General features: G+C 43.0%; 1 protein-coding gene across 1 annotated transcript in view; it reads right to left on the bottom strand.

Annotated features, from left to right (window-relative positions):
• Positions 1–26,474, bottom strand: part of GABBR2 (gamma-aminobutyric acid type B receptor subunit 2) — a 272,614-nt gene that overhangs the window by 212,056 nt on the left and 34,084 nt on the right. Inside the window, exon 2 of the mRNA XM_023727472.1 lies at positions 22,002–22,172. Coding sequence (XP_023583240.1) covers positions 22,002–22,172 — 171 coding nt within the window. The remainder of the gene's footprint in view (positions 1–22,001; positions 22,173–26,474) is intronic.

Below are 26,474 nucleotides of genomic sequence, written 5' to 3'. Positions count from 1 at the left end.
TGAAGTGCTATCTTCCCAGGGTGGGCAGCCAAGCAGTGATGGGGGAGCCTGTGCAGCCCCCGCCCCACCCGTGCCTATGTCTGCTTATTCACGTAGGAGGGCCTGGACACCCCAGAAGGAGTCTGAAATGGCTCTCTAGTAAAACTCAAGGCTTAGACAGGGGACTGGGGGCTTGGGGGCAAGGGGACAATTTCTTCTCTTTTTCCACTTGAAGGTCATAACTTTGGCAGAGAAAGGAGGATGTGTGAAAACTCCATCAATATTGCTGAAGGACAGGAGGTGGCTCAGGATACCAGATGACGAGCCCCTGGCAAGGGACAGCACTCATTATCTGAAGACTGGCAACACCATGTTTGGCGGGAGAATTTCCCATCTGATCAAGAGGATGTGAAACTGAAATTTGAGAGGGAGAGGAAAAATGCCCAGGAAACAACTATAAAACCAGATATGATGAAGGCCGATAAAGAGGAGGAATTTTTAAAAGGGAGCCACAGAGAAGGAAATGCTCAGGAATTCTCAGATATCTGCATATCAAAGTACAAAGTATGGGTAACAATGTTAACTATGAAACTTTTGGGAAAGATGAGAAAGCTGAACACAGATGTCCACCTCCCACCTAAGCTACCTCCTTCTGAAAGTGACAGAAAGGACAGAGAAGAGTATAAAAATAGAGGGGAATCTGCTTCAGCAATGGAAAATAGGAAAGAGTGCCATCAACATGCCACCAGCTTTGAGGAATTTCTGCTAGGTACAGGGCCAAGGGAACCAGATTGAAGGCTGACTCACAGTCCTCCTTCCTGAGAAAGTAGTGTGGTGCCTCAGGGAAGGCAGGCATGATTGCAGAGCGGACCTCACAGCCTTTGATGGGTGAGTGAGTGCTGGTGGAAAGGACAGGCCCTAGGCCCCAGGAGGGGTGCAGAGGCCTCCATGAGGAGTCTGCCTCTCACTGTGTAGCCCAACAGCCTTGAGGAGTTACTGGATTATTAGATCCAAGAACAAGCAAGACCTATCCAAGCCCACTTCCCCCATGATAGGCCTGGGCATCTCCCAGACACAACAGGCAGGAGAACAAGAAAGGAGGCCAAGAATAACATTTAGAACAGCTGTGCCAACAAGCTCAGAGAAAAAACAACCTAGCGAAGGAATGCCCACAGCAGAAAATTGTTCCCCAACTCCCTCAGGCTGCTGGTCCCCAGATTGGTAATATGAAATTTCCTCATACAGTCTTCCAGATTAATACTTGAGGCAAAGAGCCTAATAGCATCTATATAAAACAATTAGGGTGCCCAAGGAGAATTTATCCATATTACTAGGTCAACCAAAACGAAATACGTTGCTGTCGAGTCGATTCTGACTCATGGTGGCCCATGTGTCAAGGAAGGTCTAGGAAGGTCTAAAACTCACATGGAACCAGAAAACTTTCTGAAACATAAAGGAAACAAACAAGGAATACAATCAGAGGAAGAACATAATCTCTAAAAAGATTTGTTATAGGAACCAGAAGTAAACTGTAGTGTTTGTTTTGTATTTCAAGGAGATTAAAGAAAAACTGGTCTCTAAAATGTAAGAAATGGAATATGCAATAAAAGAGAATGAAATTAAAATAAAAGCTAGCAGAGCTAAGGTAATAATGACCAAAAACAAAAAATGTTATGAGAATTTTAGGATGCATTAGAATCAGTAGAGAACAGAACTTTATTGTAGAAAAATGGATAGATGTTGTGGAGGACAACCTTGAGATGCTCTGAGAATGCAGAGAACAAGGACTAGGATAAAAATTACCAGAGAAAAATAATAATACGGAGAATACACAACACAGAGTCACCTATGGATTACTGGTATTTCTAAAAAAAAGATACCAGAACAAAAGAGTAATCATCAAAGATATAAGAGAAGAAAAATTTTGTGATCTGAAGAAAGATCCAGTTCTTCAAATAAAAATATTAACTATATTTTAGACAAAACAAACATCAGACATGTGCTATTTTTGTTTCTTAATTTCAAGTATAAAGAAAGAATCCTATAAGCATCTAGCACAGGTGAAAAAAAAAAAAAGGTTTATCTACAAAGGATCCAAATCAGATTGCATCAGACTTCATTATAACATTTATATAATGTCTACAGAGGTTTGAGGAAGAATATTAAGATCATAGAAATCTGTACTTAGATAACTGTCCTTCAAAGGAGAAGCAATGGAGAGAAACTATGATCTATGCAAGGGCATGGTAGATATAAAACCCATATACCCTTCCTGAAAAACATTACTCAAGGATGTACTCATGCCACAGAGAGATAAATCAAAAGAAACAATTCATGAAAGTTATATCATTAGATATTGAAGCAATATAAATATGGATTTGAAGCCTAAAATCAGTTATTGTAATATAGTTTCAAAATAAAATCAATATCTTAAATAACAATTGAAAAGGAATATCCATAATGTAAAGAATAAAATGAAATGAAAATCTCAAATTATAACAATACAAAATAAGAGGGGATGAGGGATGGGGAGGAAAATAAGTGTGGTGACTTCCGTAGCTTATAATAGATATTATTGCATTTTTATGTCGGTATTTACAGAGGCAGAAGCCTAATATTTTAACCTTAAAATGCAATTTTAAAAGATTTTTATTATAATGAGATATCATTTAGCTAAATGTACAGGACTTGGCCAAAGTGATAAAGAAAAATTTATAGGCTTAAGTGCATTTAATAGCAACCAAAGAAAGAATAAAAAAAAAAGTATGCAAATCAAGAAGTTAGAAAGTGGTAAAACATACATAAAGAAGGAAGGTATTAATAAAGGTAAATACCAAACCAAAAAACCAAACCCATTGCTGTCAAGTCAATTCCAACTCACAGCAACCGTATAGGACAGAATAGAACTGCCCCATAGGGTTTCCAAGGAACAGCTGGTGGATTTGAACTGCTGACCTTTTGGTTAGCAGCCAAGCTCTTAACCACTGTGCCACAAGGGCTCCAAGATAAAAGCAGAAGCAAATAAATTAGAAAGTAGATAAGTAGAAACAGAGCCAATAAAATTTCAACAGCTGGTTTTTTGGGTTAAAAAAACAAGGTAATAGAATGCTTCACTAAAGATGTAACTTGTGTTTTTTTCTTTCTGCGCTCTAGCAAAAGAAAAGTGTCTAGAAAACTTGCCCCTCCGTGGGCAGGGGAGTCAGCTTTAAGGGGGCCGCATTTAGACCCTCAGAAGCAATCAGAGTGGCTGCTTTAAGGAAGATGAGCAGATAGCTCTACTACATAGCAAAACAGAATAATAAAACTTTAAGGGGTAGAGTTCTACAGGAAACTCTCTCTGGCCCTGCGAGATGTGGTTATCAGAGAAGAAAAACCCAACAGAGGTTCTGAATCCATGGGAGGAAAATGACCAAATCACTCCTGACAAAGTGTTCCTGCATCCTGGGAGTAGCCATCTACAGAAGTGAGAAAGTTGTTTGCTAAAAGTTGCAACCTGGGAACCTAATAAGAATGGCATCCTTGGAGGAGCTTGAAGATGCCAGGAAGTGTGCCCAGGGTCATCAATCTGCAGCAGTAACCAGTCAGACCAGTGTCAACAGCTCCACCAAGTGGCAGCAGGAAGCAAGGGCAGCAGAACCCAAGCTCTCCCACCTTTGTGTTGGAAACATCACCAGGGTGGGTGGCGATTTTAGAGGAGGGTGACCCTTCAAGAGGGAGATGCTGACCTTTGTGAATCTTGCAGATGGAGTGCTCGATCTAGGTTTAATTTAATTCAAAAAAAAAAAAAAGAAATGTGAACATTTTTGCACCCTGAATTTAACATGTTACTGAAGGCCTAGCAATCTACTTCTGAAAAATCAGACATTGAAAACCCTATGGAGTACAGTTCTACTCTGACATACATCGGGTCACCATGAGTCTGCATCAACTCAACAGCAACTAGGATCTGGGAAACCAATTGTGTCAATCAAAGAAGTAAACTAGCTAGTCTAATCAAGGAAAAAAGTAGGAAAGCACAACATTTGTAATGAGAAAGACCATATAAGAAAAGATTCAGAAAAGATTTTAAAAACTATACTCAATTATATAGTAAGAAATTTGAAAAACTCAAGGAAATAGACTATTTTCTGGAAAACATAAAATACTAAAATTCACACAAGAAATATAAACCTAAAGTGATAAATAAGCATGGAAGAAGTCACAAAAGCTGCCAAAGAATTTGTAAAATAAAAGGGAGGGGGGTGGCAAAATAGACTCATATACTCATCTTTTGATTTTCAAAGAACAGCCAATTTATATGTTCTATAAACTCTTCCAGAGCACCTAAAAAGATGGAAAGCTTCCTAATTTAATTCATGTTGCAAAACTAGAATAACCCTGACAACTAAACCTGATAAAGATGGCACAATCAAAGCAAAACACAGGCAAAATATAAATATAAGAAAAGCTTACTTCTGGAATGCTAATGTGGCTGAATGTAAATCTGAATTTGACTCTTTTATCCAGTGGCCTATTCAGTCTCTCCACTTGGATGTCCAACAGGCATATCTAAACTAACTGTTGATTTCCTGATGTAAAACGTGTTCCGCTACAGTCTTCCTCAAGTTAATAAATGGTAACCCATTCCTTTCAATTGCTCAGATCAAAAACTTTCACTCCATTCCTGGTGGCTCATTTTTCCTCACATCACACATCCATTCCATCACAAAATCTTGTCAGCATCACTGTCAAAATATATCCAGAATCTGATCACATCATCTCTCCCCTGAATTATTTCAGGAGCCTCCTAACTGGTCTTCTACCTTTCACTCAGCAACCAGAGTGATCCTTTTAAAACTTAAGTCAGATCAAATCCTTCTTCTTTGTAAAAACTCTCCAGTAGTTCAGAAATAAGCTCATATATCTATTGTCAATTTAGTTTTAGCAAGGGTGCTAAGACTATCAATGGGGAAAACAATAGTCTTTACAACAAACAGTGCTGGGACAACTAGACATTCACATGCACAAGAATGAATGTGGACCCCTACCTCACACCATATACCAAAATTAACTCAAAATGGATCGAAGGTCTAAAGGCAACTGCTCAAACTACAAACTCTTAGAAGGAAATGTAAGTATAACTTTCCACGACCTTGGATTAACAAAAGTTTCTTAAATATGACATCAAAAATGTAAGCAACAAATTAAAAACAAATAAATCAGACTTCATCAAAATTAAAAACTTTTGTACAAAGGAGCCTATCAAGAAAGTTAAACAAAAACCTACAGAATGGGAGAAAGTATTTGCCAATCATATATCTGATAAAGGACTTGTATCTAGAATATACAAAGAACTCTTATAACTCAATAAGAAAAAGACAAATCCAATTAAAAATGGGCAAAGGATTTCAATAGAAATTTTTCTAAAGAAAATAAATGAAGGTCTAAATGTAACAGCTAAAACTATAAAACTCTTAGAAGGAAATGTAAGTATAACTCTCCACGAAAATAAACAAATTGCTAATAACAACATGAAAACATGCTCAACTTCACCAATAGGAAAATGGAAATCAAAACCATAATGAGGCACCACTTCCCATACACTAGGATGGCCATGATAAAAAAGACAGACAATAACAAGTGTTTATGAGGATGTAGAGAAATTGAAACCGTTATACACTGCTAAGGGGAATGTAAAATGGTGCTGCCACTGTGGAAATGGTTTGGAAGTTCCTCAAAAAGAGGAACATAAAGTTACCATATGACCCTGCACTTCCACTCCTAGGTATATACTGCAGAGAATGGAAAATATATGTTCACACAAAAATTTGTAGATTAATATTCAGAGCAGCATTATTCATAATAGTAAAAAAGTGGAAACAACACAGATGTCCAACAACTGACGCATGGATAAACAAAATGTGGTATATCCACACAACGGAATATTATTCAGGCATTAAAAGGAATGAAGTACTGATACATGTTACAACACAGACAAACCTTAAAACCATTATGCTAAGTGAAAGAAGTCAGACACAAAAGGCCACGTATTGTATAATCCCATTTATATGAAATGTCCAGAATGAGCAAATCCATAGAAATAGAAATTAGATTAGTGATTGCCAGAGGCTGGGAAGAGGCGGGACTTGGGAGTAACTGCTTAATGGGTATGGGATTTCTTTTGAGGGTGATAAACATGTTCTGGAATCAGATCGTGGTTATTGTTGCACAACACTGTGAACATACTAAAAACCAATGAATTGTACACTTTAAAATGGTAAAAATGGTGAATTTCATCTTAGAAAAACCTATCCAATAACTTCCAGCTTGATTCAAAGTAAAAGCCAAAGTCTTCACAGATGTCCTATAAAGCCCTAAAATTGCCCCCCACCAGCCACTCTGTTGTCATGTCCCTCCTCTCCCCCTTACTCACTCTATCCCAGCCCTAATGGCCTCCCCACCATTGCTCCAGCGCCACCAGAATCGCCCTCTGCATGTGCTCTTCCCTCTCTATGGAACTGTCTTCTCCCAGATATCCACATGGCTTGCCCCACACTTCCTTCGGGTGTCTCTTTAACTTCCACCTTATTTTTGAAGCTCTCTTTGACCTTACCAGACTTCACATGGCACACCCTGCTCCCCTTACCCGACTTTATTTTCATCCATAGTATTTATCACCATCTGACATACATTTATTTTTTATTTGTGTGTTCATTTTCTCGACTGTCTCCCCAACTAGAATGCAAGCTGTTTGAGGGCAGAGGCTTTGTTTCATTCACTGATGTGTCCACAGCACCCAGAATTGTGCCTATCACGTGCTAAGCCATTGCCTTGAGTCAATTCTGACTCATAGTGACCTTACAGAACAGAGTGGAATGGTCCCATAGGATTTCCAAGGAGCAGCTGGTGGATTCAAACTGCCAACCTTTTGGTTAGCAGCCAAGCTCTTAACCACTGTGCCACCAGGGCTCCAGTAAATACTGGGAAGTGAACACCAGGAAATCAATGACTATAATTTGTCATACTAATAGATCAGTGAAAACACAGAGCTATTGGTACAGATTTTAAAAAGGCACCTGGATTTTCAACATGCATATCTGGTATACACACTGACTAAACTAAAAACAGAACTTCCCTTAACGTGATGAGGAGTATTTGTTCCTCCCAGACATACCTTTCAGCAAAAATACTAACAGCATTCTCATTAAAGTCAAAGAGAACAAAATAAAAATACCCACTATCATCACTATGAGTCGGAATCAACTCAATGGCAATGGGTTTTCTATCATCACTATTTTATAATATAATTCTACAATTTTTAGTGATTGAGGCAATAATAATAATAAAAACAGCTAAGATATTTTGAGTGCTTCCTCGGGCACTGTTCTAAGCCCTAAGTGCTATACATGCATTAGCTAATTTAATCCTCACAGCACCTGAGGTAATATAATTATATCTCCATTACCATAGAAAAGTTAAACAACTTGCCCAAGGTCACCCAGCTGGTAAGTAACTGAGCTAGGATTAGAACACAGGCGTTCCGTCTGCTCTTAACCACTGTGCAGTACACCCTCAATGAAATATTGTAAAGATGCAGGATGCTGAAGCACTGGAAAACAGAAACCAAATTTATTCTTTGCTCCAGGTATTATTGTTGTCTACCTAGAAAACCCAAGGGAAAATTACCAGGAGTAATAAGATCTCAATATGGGCAGTCAGAAGATGTACATACACAGATAAACAGCTTTTCTATATTCCATCAGTAGCCACTTGAAAATGTCAAGGAAAATAGATCCCATTCCTAAAAGTAATAATAAATGTAGGACACTTGAAAATAAACCTAACAGAAAATGGAAAGGACCTATACGAAGAAAATGACACAACTTCACTGAGGACCCGATAAAAAATTTTGAATGGAGAGATGTTCCATGTTCATGAATGGGTAGACTCAGTATTATACCTCACTGCCATTGAATTGATTCTGACTCATAGCAATCCTACAGGACAGAGTAGAACTGCCCCAGTAGGGGCTGGTGGATTCGAACCACTGACCTTTCAGTAAGCAGCTGAGTGCTTTAACCACTGTGCCACCAGGGCTCCTAGATTTTACAGAGGTGTCAAATCTCTCCACATTAACTATAAAACCAAAAAAACCCATTGCTGCCCAGTCGATTTGGACTCATAGCAACCCTATAGGTCAGAGGAGAACTGCCCTATAGAGTTTCCAAGGAGCGCCAGGTGGATTTGAACTGCCGACCTTTTGGTTAGCAGCCACAGCTCTTAACCACTACACCACCAGGGTTTCTAAATTTGAAATTCAAATAAAAACATCAAGGGCATTTTTTTGGAACCTTCCAAAAATTGAATTGATAAAATAAAGACAACTGTGAAAAAAGGAAGAAAGGACTTGCACCTTAAACTATATCATAAAGCAATAATATTTAAAACACTGGGAGGGATACCAGTTCCAAAATAGATCAATGGAACAAAATTAAATCTCAGAAACAGTCTAAAGTTACACTGTCCAATATGATGTCCACTAGCCACAGATGGTTACTGAGCACTTGAAATGTGACTAGAGCCACATGTTGACATGATAATATTCTGGATTATTGTGCTAAATAAAATACATTATTAAAATTAATTTTACTTGTTTCTTTTAAATGTGGCTACTAGAAAATTTAAAATCATATATGTGCCTTGCATTATATTTCTATTGCATAGCATGGGTCTAAATTGTATATAAAAAGGTAGTATATTATTTTCTAAGGACAAAATTTGGCATAGGCATTTTAAATGAGTGGAAGAAAGATACATTAACCAAATGTTGGAGGAATAACTGACTGACTATGGATCGGGGAAGGAAAGTTTTGATACTTCAGTCCATATGCTGAAATTATAGATGAATTGAAAAATTAAGTAATAAAAGTACTAGAAGAAAATGTAGGTGAGCACTCAAACAATTCTTGCGATGGATAAGGGCTTTCCAAGTGTAACATTAAAAGCAAAAAAAATAAAATAAAATAAGAAAAAGAAAAGAAAGATCTTGGTGGATTTGAACCACTGACCTTTCAGTAAGCAGCCGAGTGCTTTAACCACTGTGCCACCAGGGCTCCTAGATTTTACAGAGGTGTCTACATAAAAATTAAAATTTCAATACATCAAGTAATATCATAAACAAAAGTAAATGCCAAATGAAACACTGGAATATCTGCAACAAATGTGACAAAGAGTTGATAGCCTTACTTTATAAAGAGCTCTTATAAATCAGTAAGAAAAAGAACACTCCAATAGGAAAATGTGCCAACAACATGAACAGCCAATTTACAAAAGGAGAAACAAAGATGAGAAATATTCTTAGTAAAAAAAAATTCAATCTCAATGCTAATCAAGGAAATGCAAACTAAAATAGCAATTGCCAAAGATCAAAAAAAGAAAAATACACAATGTTGGCAACAAGCACTCTCACACACTGCTATGACACTCTAAACTGGTATGATCTTTCTGGAGGACAACTTGGCAATGTACACCGAAAGGTTAAAAAATGTGCATACGCTATTTATAGGAATTTATCCATGGAAAATAATCAGAGATGTTCACACAAACATACAAGAGTTTACAGCACCATTGTTCATAATCAGGAAAAATTGGCAACTACATCTATGTTCAATAATGGGGGCTTTCTTAAGTAAATTATGGCATAACCATGGGGTTGATTTTTTGGAACAGACTAGATAAAGAGAGCAACAGAGAATACACATCTGTTATGGATTGAATTGTGTCCCCCCAAGAGATATATTGAACCCCTGTACCTGTGAATGTGCTCTTGTTTGGAACTAGGGTCTCTGAAGATGTTATCGGTTAACATGAGATGATACAAGAGTAGGGTGTGTCCTAATCCTATATAAGTGATGTCCTTATGAAAGGGAAGAGACACAGAGAGAAGCCAGCCACATGACAATGGAGGTAGGCATTGGAGTGATGCTGCCACAAGCCAAGGAACACCTGGGACTACCAGAAGCCTGGAGAGACAAGAAAGGATCTTCCTCCAGAGCCTTCAGAGAGAGCACGACCCTGCCAACACACTACATTTTGACTTCTAGCCTCCAGCACTATGAGACAATAAATGTCTGTCATTTTAAGTGACCCACTTTTTGGTACTGTTTCAGCAGTCCTAGGAAATTAATATACCGTTCTGTCTCAAATTTCATGAAATGGCAAAGATTTTTAAAAGAAAATATTTCTTATAATTCTGGAACACAATTAAGAAGGCCATCAGTGGACAGACTATTTGCAGAAATATTGGAATCTAGGAAGGAAGGAAACAGATTGTAGGATAGACTGGAGTAAAACATAGAGCAAAACACACCCAAGAGGTCTGTGGCACAGGTGGGGGCAATTCACAGGGGGAGGCGGGTCACCAGGCCTAGGGCCAACAAGCCCTGGCCCACCATTTTGGGTCACGCTGATCTAGGAAAACATTCCCACTCATCGCTAACTTAAAGAAGCCATTTCTTCAGGAAGAGCCTGTATTTGTTTATACATGTTCATTTATATGCATTGAAAAAAACTATAAAGACATATGCCTAAATGTTAACAATGCCCTTTCAGTGGATAGGATCATGGCAGAGTTTTAATTTTCCTTTTTGCTCTTCTGTATTAAGTAAATATTAATAGCATGGCTAGAAAACAATAATATTTTAAAAATTAAAAAGCAAAAATAAAAACAAAGAGAACTCAAAGTTCATATTTAAGAAAGTAACTACAATCTTCTTATTTTTCTTTTGAATGACTGCAGTAAGTCCCAGCTGGTTTCCCAGTCTCTGGTCTTCTCCATTCCAATCTGCCCTCAAAACTGCTACCGTCTCATCCTCCTATTTAGAAATCTTCGGTGGCTCCCTACTGCTGACAGGTAAAGTCCAAACATGAAGGCACACAGGGACCTTCACTTCCTGCTTTCCTCCCAGCCCATTCTCACTTCTCATCCTACACCCCGAGCTACTGAGCCCCAACAGACTCTGCACAGGTTCCGAAGGCTCAGTCCACCTCCTCAGCTCCATCCTTTCCTCATGCCGCTCTGGCACTACCCAAGTCTGGCAGATGGGCACTGGGGGAAAAACCAGTCAGAATGTTCCAGAATAGCTCTGGGGAACCCACACACCCTAAGATGCAGTGCCCCACATTAGCCAAAAGGCCCAGCTGAAACAAAGTATCCTGGGAAGTGCATGTGGTAGGAGCAGGAATGGAGAGCAGGGCTTAGTTCTGAGAATGGGGATCTGGAATAACCATAAAAATTAAATGCAGATCCTGTGGCAAAAATTCTAGGGGACTGTAAGGAGGTTCTCTTGAGACATGTCAGTTCCCCAGGACATGGCTGGTCTTCATACGTACACACCTCCTCGCTCTGCAGTGGAGGTAGGGTGGGGGTAGGTAGGGGATATTAGCCCCAGACTTGCTACCGCCTTCTCTCCACGGGGGCAGGCACAAAGCTGGGTACACGCTGACACCTGTCACCTCTTAGCTGTGTGACCGTGGCAAAGGTACTTACTCCTCTCTGAGTGAGTCTGCTCTATAAAATGGAGACAATACCATGCTGGGAGACTGTAAGGATTTAAGACTGAACATGAGGGTAGGATTCCTGCCTTCCATGTGGGATACCCGGGTTCGATTTCCAGCCAATGCACCTCACGCACAGCCACCACTCCACACATCTGTCACCGTGGGCTTGAGTGTTGCTATGATGCTAAACAGGTTTCAGTGGAGCTTCCAGACTAAGACAGACTAGGAAGAAAGGCCTGACAATCTACTTCCGAAAAATGAGCCATTGAAAACCCTATGGAGCACAGTTCTACTCTGACACACATGGGGTCACCACGAGTAGGGACGGGCTCGACAGCAACTGGTTTTACTGGGTGTTTATGTGGGGGTGTTCCTCTCTGAGTATCTGGTGTGGAGTGTTGAGGAGGAAGCATGCCCCACGGCCCCAAGGTCTTCCTTCTGCACCACTATTGGGGTGCCAATCTCCTCCCTGTTCTGGAGTAGAGGGAGGAGGAGCAGAGTGGGCCTTCTGTCCCAAGGGTAGAAGCTCTGAGCAAGACCAAGGCACTCAGCCGGCAGGTCAACCTTGTCTTCAGCAGGCTTGGCCACCACAGCCACCACCATTCAAAACTCGGGACTCCCAGATGTGCACAACTGCCACCAGGCTCGGAGGAGCACGGCAGGCCCAGGACCCTGAGGTGCTCACCCTGCAGGGTCTCCGCACTCTGGCAGGGTGGCAGGCCGAGAACCTACTGGCCGGGCTGGCATTTTTCTCCGGGGGAACTCACCCGAATAAACAGGTGTTGCTCGAGCCCCAGAGCCTCTCGCCTTGGAGCCCGGCCTCAAAGGGCTGAGGCCTGAGATGCCAATCCTGAACCTGACCCAAAACGAACCTCAGAGTCCCTCCCATCGAATATCTGCTTTGGATCAGGGCTTGAAGGAAATGCCTCTTGCCAGCACTAACCCTGCTCCTCTGTCCCCATCAGTTAAATGAACACAGCCACCAAACAGCCTGACAGCTTCATTTATGGTGGAAGTTCCAAACTTTAGTCACCCCTGCAGCCCCTTGGAGGCGATCTCACCATGTCTGTGTGTCACCTATGTGACTGCTAACTAAGTCAGGAATCCTTTAAATTGCCTTGTTTTTAAATGGGAGTTCTGTCCAAGCAGTAACATCCATGAAGTGCAGTTTTGATGGGCTAGTAATAGTTTTTCTTCTAATACATAGTAACATAAATACACAACCATTAAAATTGTACAAAAAATCACATCACACACACAAAAAAATCCAAACCTGTTGCCATCGAGTCGACTCCAACTTATGGCAAACCCCATGTGTTACAGAGTAGAACTGCTCCCGAGGGTTTTCTTCTCTGTAATCTTTATGGAAGCAGATTGCCAGGCTCTTCTTTTGTCGCGCCACTGGGTGGGTTCAGACTGCCTACCTTTAGGTTAGCAGTCGAGTGCAAACCGTCTGCGCCACACAGGGACCTATGCACATACCACGCTATGTTAAATAATGGACCTCTCTCCCAGAAATGCCAAAGAAGCTGCCACAAACCTTGCTGTGGGCAGGATGGATATGGAGCTATTGTTGCTGGCTGAGTGAGTCCAGGTCCCTCCCAGAGCTGGAGGTAAGACCATAGAGGAGGGATGCTTGCTTACCTAGGGGCAGCAGCCAAGTCCCTAAGAGCATTAGCGAGTTCTTCAGATAAGAATGGGAGGAAGGGGTGGGGCTCTAGTGCCATTAGGACTAGAATCTGATTCGATGGGAGTCCTCTCCTGCCTCCTAAGCATAAAGGATCTGATCTGCAGATGCATTGGCAGCCCAGGTGATTCCGGCAGCCATGAGCAAAGCCAAGGACAGAGACCAAAGCGGTTCAGCCCTTGTGGCTTCCTGGCCTTTCTCAGGTGAGGTAGGCTTATGCTTAAGGGCCGAGTAGTCTCACCTGAGGGCTGCCTGATCCTCCAACACCAAAACAAAAAAAAAAAGGTGCCGTCAAGTCAATTCCAACTCATGGAGATCCCATGTGTGTCAGAGTAGAACTGTGCCCCACAGGGCTTTCAATGCTGTGACCTTTTGGAAGCAGATTGCCAGGTCTTTCTTCCTAGGTGCCTCTGGGCAGGTTTGAACAACCAGCCTTTCGGTTAGTAGTCAAGCACTTAACTGTCTGTGTCACCTAGAAACTCCATGTTCGTAAACTCTAGTGTGCATCAGAATTACCAGGAGGGTTGATTGAAACACAGACTGTTGGGGCCCACCCCTGAGTGTCTGATGCAGTGGGTCCTGAATGGGGCCTGGTAATCTGCATTTAGTTCCCAGCTGATGCTGCTGGTTCAGGGACCACACTTTGAGAACCACTGCTCAAAGGATTACCTGATCCTGGAAAGAGGAGTCTGAAGTGTTGATAACTCAGAATGAATCTCCCAGGACAACAAAGCCAAGAAAGATAACTCAGACACAAACTAAAATGTATGTATTTCAAATTCCCAATACCAACGTCATGTGGAAGCAACCACATGCAGGTTGTGGTCACTGCTGGTTCTGGTGGCTAGCCCAGAGCTTCCCATTGAGACTGATAGAAAAATACTCACCAACAAACAATGTCATGTCCAAAACAGACTTAAAATGAAGAAACCAATGAATGCCCTGCACTGGTCCTGTGGGGTCTGACCTACTGACTCTGCCAGTCCTTCCTGCCTTCCTGGTGGCCCCAGTGACTTGGACATGAGGCAGTCAGGGTAGGGGATAGGTCAACAGAACCCAGGCACCCAGGTTGGGATTCTCTGCTCCCTCCCCATTCCCAGTCTCACCAACCCAGGTGCAGGCTGACTCGGGACAACAGAGGGAGAAAGAATTGCTTCTGCCCTAGAATCTGAGCTGATAGATGGAGAACCATTTACTGAAATTCTATTAAACAGGCATGGGCCAGGATGAGGAGACACAGAGCGGCCACAGGGCTCTCTAGGGCAGTGGTGGTGGCAACAGATGCAGAAGCAGATGGTGTATTATGCTGCCTTGTGCAAAGAGCCGGTCAGGGAGAAGCCCAAGAGGAAAGCTGCACAGAGGAGGTACACTTGAGACAGCCTGGGAGGAAGGTGGACGGGGAAAGGCAGAGAGAAGCCAGTGCTGCCATGCACCTGGACCAAAGGGGTGGGGGTGGGGGGCGTGACTGGAGAGGAGACAGAGAGGGAAGCCTCAGGGGGACCATGAAGGGTCTTTTGAGCCATGCCGAGGAGCTCACTCTGGTCAAAGCAGCAGGGTAAAGGTTCTAATATGCTGGCTCCTGGATCAGATGCAAGCGTGCAGTTACCTGCTCCCCGCAGCAGGAGTGTCTCTCGGGCTCAATAATGGTGAGTGGTAACTTTAGAGGAGTTGACAGAGACCCTCTTGGTGGGGCAGATGGCAACTTGGTACGTTTCAAAGGGCCAGGCAGGGCCCTGGAGGGCCTGGAAGGACAGCTGCTTTGAAGAGGAAGCTCTGCAGATGGTGACCTTTTGGTTGTGGGCAGACCTAGGGCCTTGGTGGGTCCTACCACTGGAGTGAAGCCTCTGATATGGAAAGGTCAGTCCCAGAAGCCTGGCGATCTCTGAGGACCAGCGACTCAGGCAGGGATTCTCAGAGCCTGTTTGGGGAGTGGAAGGTTGCTCCTGGTGGGGCTCCTTCTGAATGGGGGCTGGCCATGGGCTAAGGAACCAGGTCCCAGATGATAATAAAAAATAAAAGCTATCCCTTGCATGTGCTTATTATGAGCCAGGCGCTTTTCTTAGCACTTTATATATTCTAACACATTTAAACCTCACAACAACCCTAGAAGGTACGTACTATTATTATCCCCGTTTTCAGGATGAAGAAACTGAGGCACAAAAGGCTAAGTAATTTTCATAGCCACACACTCCTGGGGGTGACAGGTCAGGGTTGATGACTGTATTTCCTGAGGCCCTCGTCCTAGAGTTAGGAGGGATCTCAGAGGTCAACTAGCCCAACTCCTTTATTTTACAGATGGGGAAACTGAGGTCTAGCAGGAGGGAATGATTTGTCCAAGGGTACTTAGCTGGTTAGTTGCATCACAGAACTGAGAATCAAAAGAATATCTTGATGAGGATGGTTTAGCAGCTCCTAGGACCTGGAATAAAAAATAAGGAAGACCGAAGAAGAATTGATGCCTTTGAATTATGATGTTGGCAAAGAATATTGAATATACCATGGATTGCTAGAAGAATGAACAAATTTGTGTTGGAAGAAGTACAGCCAGAATGCTCCTTAGAAGTGAGGATGGTGAGACTTCATCTCATGTACTTTGGACATGTTATCAGGAGGGACCTTGGAGAAGGACATCATGCTTGGTAAAGTAAAGGGTCAGTGGAAAAGTAGATCATCAACGAGATGGATTGACACAGTGGTTGCAACAATGGGCTCCAACATAACAACAATTGTGAAGATGATGCAGGACTGGGGAGAGTTTTGCTCTGTTGTACATGGGGTCGCTATGAGTGGTAACCAGATGGATGGCACCTAACAACAACAGGATCTGGAAATTGGGGCAGAGGCCCAAATGCCCCTGTTGCCCTCTGCTGGTCCTCCCAGGCGCTCCCTGCTCAAAGTTTTCATCTCCACTCCAAGCCCTGCCTCCATCCCTGAAGGACCCATGCGGATGTCACTCAGCACTAAGTCCTCCAGTTTCCTCGTCCCTAGCTCCAGTGACCTTCACCTCCACTCCACTTTAGCTATTCACACACAGCCAGGGCCTGGCCCCTCAAACTCTACATCACTCTGATAGGTCTGACCACAGCCTCCCAGCCCTCCAGCTCCCTCACCCCACACCCTCAAGGTACGTGCACTTCACAGAGACCCCCAGAGCTCAGCCCACCAGCCGCCTGCCCATCCATCTCTCTCCATCCTGGATCCCATGGAGCACTGTCTCAGTGGTACCCTCAACTCTTCGTCACCACCTCCACCTCTGTCTTCCTGTTGTACACACCACACGGAGCCCCAAAGCTGGATGGAGGCCCCTCTCCACCTTCTCTGTCCTGCTCACAGTCGCCAGGCCTGCTGAGGGCAGTCACCACCATGCATACTGGGGCCACTCTGAGTACAAGGGCTCACACTGCAAGAAGGTACCAATTCTACCCTGAACTTCTAATTATCAACCAAATGCACAGAGCCTTGATTCATAACCTTACCACACGTTAAAATCACCTAGAGAGTTTGCAAAAATGCTAATGCCCAGGTCATTTAATTTAATTGGGGTGTGGTCTAGGTATCAGAATTTTTACAGCTCCTCAGGGATTCCAAAATGTGCTCTATCCATCCAAGGGAATCCTTACTCAGCAGCATAAAGAAACAGATGACTGATGCCTGCCACAATCTGGATGAACCTGAACTACATTATACTCAATGAAAGTAGCTAGACACAAAAGACTCCATATAGTATAATTCATTTATATGAAATTTCCAGACAAGGCACAACTATAGATTCAGAGGCACCTGGTGACCTGGGGCTGGAGGTGGGAGAGGGGACTGACTGCAAATGGGCACAGGAGAATTTCGCAGTGACAGAAGAGTTCTCAAACAGGATGGTGATGAGGGCAGCACAACTGTGTAACTTTACTACAGATAATTAAACTGTACACTTACAGTGGATGGACTGTGCGGTACATCAGTTACATCCCAATAAAGCTGTTAGAAGTGGGGGCTAAAAAGGTAAAGAAAAAAAATCCAACGTAGGGAATTTAAATTTTATTTTGCAGTAACAACCCCCTCCCCTGGGAGTTTCTAATGAGCAGCCAGGATTGGGAACTGGATGCAGGAGGCTTGACACCTACTAACCCCAAGGCCATGTCCTTTCATCTCTGGTCCTCCACAGCACAGGGTCCATCACAGACCTTGGCACATAGTGGCCACATGATTACTTTTTGAGTGAATGAACATGCATTTCTAGAGTTCGTCCCAAATATCACTCTTACTATGAAGAGGTCTGGCATTGATGTTTTCTTCTCTAACCCTCTCACCTCCCAGCACCTTTCAGGTAGGAATGACTATCCTCATTTGACACACGAGAAAATGGGATCTCAGCAAGGGGAAGCAAATTGCCTGGGGTCACACAGCCACTGCTTGGCAAAGCTGGGCCCAAAGACCAGCCCATCTGATATGAAGCCCTTCCTTCTTTTTTCATTTCATTTAAATCTTTGATCAAGAGAAGGCATGGCTGAGGCAAGTTCTATCTTTTCAGCCACCATCTTTCTCCATGGACCCTTGGTTGTCACAGCAGAAGCTCTAGGCCTGATACATCCTGGACTCAGACAGGTAAAGTGAATCACTTAGCATCACACAGCAAGGCTGGGCCTAGAGACCAGCCCATTTGATCCAAGCCCAAGCAGTCTCTAGGTCACCACAACTGGCCTTGAATCTCAGGGACTGGGGACTCTCAGGGGCAGCTAGTCCTGGGGTGGAATAGCTCTCAGCCCTCCACCCTTCCACAGTCCCAATGCTGTGGTCATAAGCTCCACGGGGTTAAGGTTTCTACCTAAGCCCCCTCCAACTTCCAGATTGCTTTCACTTGACATTCCTTCCAGTGCACCAGTCTGGAACAGAAGTGCCTGATGCTGCTGATCGACCGGTTTCATAAAAGGAATCCAGTTTCCTCTGCACTCACAAAAAGCCGTTAGCCCCTGGCGAGTTTCCAGGGCCTGCACTCCAGCGATGCAACCCAGACATTGAGGGAGGGATGCCAAAGCCCTTGGGCCCAGAGAGGAGTCAGCTGGGCTGAGGGATTTAAATCAAGAGGGGTCCCTGCCAGCAACACCACCAAGCAGTATCCTGTCCTTGGGAAGGAGGCTTCCCATTGAGATGTCGTGATACCCCAGCTGAAGGCCCCGCCACAGCTGGGCAGAGATGGAAAGGTGGCATGCTGGGGTGGATTAACCAGTAAGCAAGGTACACATGGGCTGAGTGGTGTTTACTTACTAATCTGTAATGCACAACTTCATATGGGTGTCACCACATCTTTGACGTGGGGAAAAACAGGTGAAATTGCACACCACAGATTAGTAAATACAAGTAAGCCCGAGTGTATCCTGCTTATTGGGTAATCTGTCCCTAGTGGCACCCACCTGTCCACACCTGGTCCCAGTGAGGGTGGTGCAGCGGAGAAAACACTGAACCAACTGTCCACGGGGTCAGGCTTCCAGCCCTGGCTGGGCTCTTCACCAGCGGATGCCGTTGGGCAAGAAGCCTCCTACCCTCTGTAAGCCTCAGTTTCCTCATCTGTAAAATGGGAACCATAACCCTCTGGACATGGTGACTGGAGCGACAGTGGTTGGGAATCTGTCAAGCACTCAACTAACATCAGGGCTGATTTTACCCTCTTTAGACCCACGCTTATAGGTATTTCACACCTCTGAGGTTACATGCAGGTAGTTCCCATATGACTACAGGAAGTTATGGATGGAAAGAAGGAGTGAGAGGAAACCTGGAATGGGAGTGGGGACTCCAGGATTCAGCTCTGACTTTTCTGTGGATAACCTTTCACGACTTCAGAGGTGCTCTGGAACCCTAAACATTGGCCCGTCCCCTCTCTGGGCTTCAGTTTCCCTTTCTATACAATGAAGAGGTTGGGGGAAATGTCTCTAAGAGCACTTCAGGCTCTGACAGCCAAAGATGCGACTAGAAAAAAGCAAGTCCCACCAAATTACTGTAGGATCTGGTGTTAATGGGGCCATGGGACTGTTCCTCTCCCTCCTTCCCCCTTCCCATCAACCTGCTTCACACTCATTTTAGAGCATGTGTCCCTGCTGTGCAAAGGGCAGCCCTCCAGCAAAAGCCTCTTCGGGGTTTGGCAATGAGTCACTCCCATTGGAGGTCAAGTTCCCTTTGTGCCGCCTTCCTAGGGACTGAAAAGCAGAGAGGTGGAAAAATGAGGACCAGTCCTGCCTGGGAAAAGCTTGCCTTGTTTGGATAACCACAGACAATGAGGCCAGACACTTCTGCTTTGCAGTACCTTGGAAAACATCCCTCTGTGTGCATGGGCTTTGCGGTTTACAAAGCTCTTTCAAATCCATTACTCGTTTGATTTTGACAAGAACCTTGCAGGGAAGGCATGGGAAGGATCATTGTCCCCATTTTACAGGGGAGGAAACTGCAGCTCAGAGAAGTGAGGCAACTTTCCCAAGGTCACACAGCCAACGCATCCAGTGACTTCTTCTCTTTGGCAAGATGGGGCAAGAGCCTTGGAAAGGTGAAATGCAGAGCCGAATGGAAACTGCCGCTCGTAATTCTCAGCATCGCTCCTCCCCTCACTTATTCCCCTGCCGTCTCCCTGTTCCCAGGCCTCCTCTCCCCTGTTGGCATCCTGCTGGCAGAAGCAGCCTTTCTAGGCCAGCAGAAGGGTGCCCATCCTTCCCACTCTCCCAAGGTTTGCCTGAACACCTGCACTCACACACCTCCTGTACTCACTTAAATAGTGTCCCCCGCAAAATTAATGTCTACCCAGAACCTCAAATGTGACCTTATTTCGAAGCAGATATAATCAAGTTAGGATGAAGTCATACCAGATTAGGGTTGGCCTTACATTCAGTGACTGGCGTCCAGGCAGAAATTGGAGTGATGCAGCTACACACCATGGAACGCCAAGGATTGTCAGGAGTCACCAGGAGTTAGGAAAAAGCAAGAAGGAATTCTTCAGCAGGACTTGAAGAGGGAGCATGGCCCCGCCAACACCTTGATTTCAGACTTCCGGCCTCCATAACCGTGAGAGAATAAATATCTGTTGTTTTAAACCACCCAAAGGGGTCCTGGTGGTGTGTGATGGTTAAAGCACTCGGCTGCTAACCAAAAAGGTGGGTGGTTCGAAGCCACCAGCCACTTTGCGGGAGAAAGATGTGGCAGTCTGCTTCCGTAAAGATTTACAGCCTTGGAAACCCTATGGGGCAGTTCTACTCTGTCCTATGGGGTCGCTATGAGTGGGAATCAACTCCACGGCAGTGGGTTTGATTTTTGGTTTAGTTTTAAGCCACCTAGTTTGTTTTAATTTGTTACAGCAGCCCTAGAAAATGAATATACTCACATACAATAGTTTTTTTTTCTCTTGAGCTGCTAAGCACACCTGGAATGTCTTGTCTTTCAAGGGGTTCCCAAGTATTAAGAGTATACTTGGGAAGAGATAGGAAAATCAGATATAGACAGCAAATGGCAAAAAAAGACAAGTGACAATTTTGCACTCATCTGAACAGAGATTTTTTTTTTAGATTTGTTAATATCCCCTGTTGGGGAGGATATGTGAAAATGGGTCTTTCAAATGCTGCTGGTGGGAACAGAAATTGGAACAGCCTTTTTGGAGGTACCTTCCTCTCAAAATTTTAAATGACCCGGTAATTCCACTTCTAGAAATCTTTTACCAAGACTCACACATAGGCACGAAGGTGCGTGCACACATGCGTGCTGTGGTACTGGCTGTGATATCAAAAAGCCGGCAACAACTTGTTCATCCATAAAAAAAAAAAAAACCATAATATTCATTCATAGGTCGAATAAATTCTGATACATCTACTCGACAGAACACCATGCCGCCATTAGTAGGAATAAAGCCAGTCAAGACCTCCAAGATCTATTGTAAAGAGAAAAAAAAACAAAATATACAGTATGAAGTTATATGGATTTAAAAAAATATCTTAAAAAAGTTCTGGGCAGATGAATACCAAACTGAGAGCAGGGGTTAGTTCAGAAGAGACTGGGATTTAGAGGGAGTAGGGTGAAGCAACACTTACTTTTTACTATATATATATTTGGCATTGTTAAAATTTTTGCAAACAAATAAACCATGTATTAATGTATGTTTGTAAGACGTGAAAACAAAATACAACAAAATCACTCACCCAATCCTTGGTGGTACTGGAGTCTTGGTTCTAAACCAGCTCCTCCCAAAAATTCTCCACATAGGAGAAAGCCTCTTAGCAGCACATTACAATCTTAAATGGTCACTACAGCATTAGTAGCAGCACTGGTGGCACAATGGTTAAGCACTCACTGCGCATCAAAAGGTTGATGGTTTGAATCTACTCAGCGGCTCTGCCAGAGAAAAGACCTGGCAATCTGCTCCCATAAATATTACAGCCTAGAAAACCCTATGAGGCAGTTCTACTCTGTCACATGGAGTTGCTATGAGTTGGAATCAACTCAATGGCACCCAACAACAACACAGCATTAATAACAAGGGCAACTCATTGAGGGAATAATCCACACGATTTAGCTAGAAATGAACAATGAAAAGGGAAGATTTCATTCCTGAGCGATTGCAGTTGGAGGTTTTCACCAGCTCCGTGCACAGCTACCGGCTTTATTTTGTCAGTGGGAAAACAGCTTTGATCCTGCTAAAACTGGCATTCTTAAAAGCCTCCAGATTATTACCCATCTCTGATTACGCCATATTGCCCCTTGCTAGGAGATGATGGCACTTAATGGGTAAGTGAGACTGGGGCCGACTTGTGGATGTGCAAGCAAAGCATACCTCCGAGAACCTCTGCACGTCCTGGGTCAGGGTGCCCACGCGCTTCCACTGGAAGTACTTCAACAGTTTCAGGATGGCTGGGTTCACCGCGTTATCTGATGGGACAGTCCGAAAGAAATAAGGGTATTTTTTCTTATCAGCTAGGACAGGCGTGGTCGCAGCAAAGGAAAGCTGAAAGACACAAAAGATACAACACCTTTTTACTGGTGGACCTCACAGTTATGAGCCCAGGATCTTTCCAAAGGGAACTGAGACCTTAGTTCTGACATGGGACACAAACACGTGTGTAAAGCCTTTGTATTGTGAAAGTAATGCATAATAACTGCAGGGAAGGCAAAAATAGAAAGAAAAAAAGGCAGAAAGGAGGAAAACAACCAACAATCTTCCCCTCTGTTAATGTTGTGGTCTATTTCGTTCCAGTCTTTTTCTAGGCAGAGGTTTTTTTTAAAGCTTCTTGAAATCATTCTACGTATACAATTAAGTGCTTTTTTTTTTTTCACTTAACATTGTCCTACAAGCATTTAACCATCCTCTTGAAAATTCTCTGTAAACATTTTAATAGTTGCATAATAGTCCTGCATGTAAATATTCCACAAGTTACTGAAACATCCCCAGTTTGGGGGCATTTGTTTCTAATTTGTCATTGTTGTTTTTGTTAGTTGCCCTCGAGTCAATCCCAACTCATGTGACCCCATGTGTGCAGAGCAGAACTGCTCCACAGGGCTTTCAAGGTTGTGATCTTTCAAAAGCAGATGGCCAGGCCTGTCTTCTTAGGCTCCTCTGGGTGGTTTGAACTGCCGATCTTTCTATCAGTAGTCCAGCGCTTAACCATTTGCGTCACCCAGGGACTCCCAATTTGTCATTGTTTGCATAATATTCTACAAGCATCTTTGTGCACAGTGTCCCCTCACCCCCACCCCATATTACAGGCTATTTCCTCAGGATACAGCCTGTGATATAAAATTTCCCAGGTAAAAGATATGAGCTTTTAAAGACTTAATAAAACAAAATGAAACAAAAAACCCAAACCAGTTGCTGTTGAGTCTATTGTGACTCATGGTGACCTCATGTATGCAGAACAGAACTGTGCTCCATAGGGTTTTCAAGGCTGTGAACTTTCAGAAGCAGATCACCAGGCCTTTCTTAGAAGGCACCTTTGGGTGTGTTCAAACCATCAACTTTTCGTTTAGTAGTACAGCAATTAACTGTTTGCATCACCCAAGAACTCCAAAGATTTAATACTTATTCCCAAAAAGGATTGTATCGATCTGTGTGCCCTCTAAAAACGCACTGCCATCAAGTCGATTCCAACTCATAGCGACCGTATAGGACAGAGTAGAACTGCCCCATAGGGTTTCCAAGGAGCAGCTGGTGGATTAGAACTGCTGACCTTTTGGTTAGCAGCCATAGCTCTTAACCACTGCACTACCGTGACATAGGTAGAGTAACTTTATTACCCTCATTTTACAGATGAGGAAATTGAGGCTCTGAGAGGTTAAGTGGCTTGCTCCAAGTCACATATGAGCAAGTGCCAAGGCTAGGACTTGAACTTGGAACTTTTGTTCTTGGAATGCAGTTGTCTCTCCAATATATATACCAGGCTGCTTCTTAGGGAGGCACCCTGGTACAAGACAAGAAAGCAATGGGAGCAATTTAAAAGATGAGAGAAGAAAAAATAAGACATTTGCTTAAAACACAAAACAATAATACTGCATCCGTGCTTATGCTTTTGATTCCCTAAGATGGTCCAATTCAGTTCTATTAAACAAAAATCATATGTGTATTAAAGTTTTTTATTTTAAGGAAAATTCATCTTTGCAAACATTTTTAAGCTTTTATTGTGAAATACAACCTACATACGTAAGTGCATAAAATATATATGTTCTGTTTAAAGAATAATAAAACCAACACCCAACTACCCATCACCCAATTTAAGAAGTAGCTTTAGTTGTAAATATTAAATTGTGGAGTCATATAATTTTTTGAAATTTTTGCTCCTTAAGATACAATATTTTGCTATGTGGCATTATGTGATATTTATTTTTATTTCCTTCTTCATTCCTTTCTTCAACATTTCAACCACTGCGCCACCAGGGCTCTGCATACCCTCTAGCCGAGTATAAAATTAGAGGGCAAATTTTACCACATTCTTGTCATCAGAAGGAAATAAAACATTTTTCTATCTAATTTATAATGATTTATCACTAAAAAAAAAATTGAATCATATTGCATTTATTGACGATGCATAGGTTGAACCTTTTTTCCATGTGATTATTAACTAAATAGTATGTACTATTTTAGGAATTGCTTTTTCATGTCCTTTGTTTATTTTTTGAGTGCATTCAAATGCTTTTCACATTGAGTCTAATGAAGACTTTCTATATGCATAGTATTCAAACTCGGGCTATGATAGTTGCTGCAAATATTCCAATTTGTTTGCCTTTAAACTTTGTGTGTGCATTTTAGTTTACACTCAGTAGTCAAATCTGCCCATCTTTCCCTTTATTATTTCTTCCTTTTCTTTTAAGAGCCAGGAAGTTGTTAAATTGGATTGTAATTCTCTGTCCTAGAAGGCCGGGCTTAAATGTCACCTCCTCCATACAATTCCCTCTGATCCCAACCTCCTTTCCTCAGCCTCATGCATAAAGGTGTTTATCAAACTTTTTGATCTTTGCAGGGTGATGGTAGGAAAAACAGTATCTTGTTCTAGTTCTAACTTGTATTTATCTTATTATGAGTGAGGTTGAGCATCGATTCCTGTGCTTTTCTGTAGTTCCTTTCTGGAAACTGTTCATATCCTTTGCCCATTTTCCAATTTGACACTTAGTCTTTTTTTTATCTGTTTGTAGAAGCAAATTTTTATGTTAAGGAAATTATCCCTTTGTGATATAAGTAGCTAATTCCCTCTTCCCCTCCCCCCGTGGTACTTTGTCTTTTGATGTCGTTTACGGTGGCTTTTGCCATGCAGAAATTTTTATTTTTTTAATGTGGTTGAATTTTATCAACATCTTCAGGTTTTGTGTCATATTTAGGAAGGACTTTCCCCTCTGAGGTTATAATTCTTCCATGATTTTATCTAGTCTGCCCTTCCTTCCTTCCTTCTTTTGTTTCATTTAAATCTTTGATTTAGAAGTGGTAAGGCTGAGGCAAGCTCAGTCTTTACTGTCACCAGCTTTCTCCCCAAATCCTCTGTTGTCACAGCAACAGCACTAGATCTGATACATCCTAGAGTTCAGTCCCAGCATCTGGGGAAACAACATCCTGGCCCCCTCTGGTCCCAGCTAAAGATGCCTTGCTGTCTCTCCTGTCACCTGAGAAAGCATTCCATTTTCCCCCAAGGCTTCACAAAGGTGGGGCAGTAGGGATCCTGTCCCTTTTCCTGGTCTGGCTCTGAAGGTGGACAGTCACTGCCTAAAACCCCTGGATCTCCTGTGTCCACTAAGCAGCCTCAACAGATCGTATCAGCTGGAGCTGGCCACATAACAGCTGTTACCTACAAGCTAAAGGCACTTATAAGTACCAGTTTCTAAAATCGCCACAGAGACCGGGTACCCCAAGACTGGTAAGAGTCAAAGGTAGAATGACTGTGAAAAAGATTCTAGGTAGAATAAGGGCCAATGGAAAGCATCCACAGAGAGGCAAATTTCAGCTGGACCCTTGAGGGAACACTCCCATTCAGAGTTGTTCAGCAATGGAAGGTCTGCCATTGGCAGTAGTGAGAGCTGCGTCTCTGGAGGTGTGCAAGCTGAGGCCAGGCACAACCTAATGAGAACGTAGAGGATCTTAGCCTGACTCCATGGACTCACGTGAGGGGCTTCAAAGCGCCTGTGAACCTCCTGAAAACTGTATGAAAAAGTTTGTGTGTATGTGTATACAGATGCACACCTTATTCTGAAAAGAGTATCCATGGCTTCCATCAGATTCACAAGGAGGATCCTACAATGCAAATAAGGCCAGCACCCCTGTCTGCAGGTGCTATTTAAGTCCCACAGTGAGTGTGAGAAACAGAAACTCCCTACTATCCCCATGGAGTCTCTGGGTGGTGCAAACAGTTAATGCGCTTGGCTGCTAACCTAAAGGTTGGAGGTTCAAACCCTCCCAGAGGCACCTCAGAAGAAAGGCCTGGTGACCTACTTCCAAAAAAATCAGCCACTAAAAACCCTATGGGGCACAGTTCTACTGTGACACACATGGGGTCACCATGAGTAGGATTCAACAGCAACTGGTGGTGGTAGTGGACAGTCTCCTCAAACCTAGTATCCACGATTATTTCTCTCAAGATTAAAACAACACTGCAGGCTCCTATGCATCAGTGTAGGAAGGAGCTATTAGGAACATCAGGGAGCAACTATTTCAGGACCGGGGATGTTATATGTACCATCACATCCAAACAAAATGCTTATCTAATACGATTTGGAAAATATTGGTTTTCTGATGTGATTTCTGAATCACACTCTGGTTGATACTTTACCA

This window comes from Trichechus manatus, unplaced genomic scaffold (genome assembly GCF_000243295.1).
Source record: "Trichechus manatus latirostris isolate Lorelei unplaced genomic scaffold, TriManLat1.0 scaffold00016, whole genome shotgun sequence".
NCBI lineage: Eukaryota > Metazoa > Chordata > Mammalia > Sirenia > Trichechidae > Trichechus > Trichechus manatus.
Note: the sequence above shows the minus strand (reverse complement) of the source record. Positions and strands in the feature narration are given on the sequence as shown.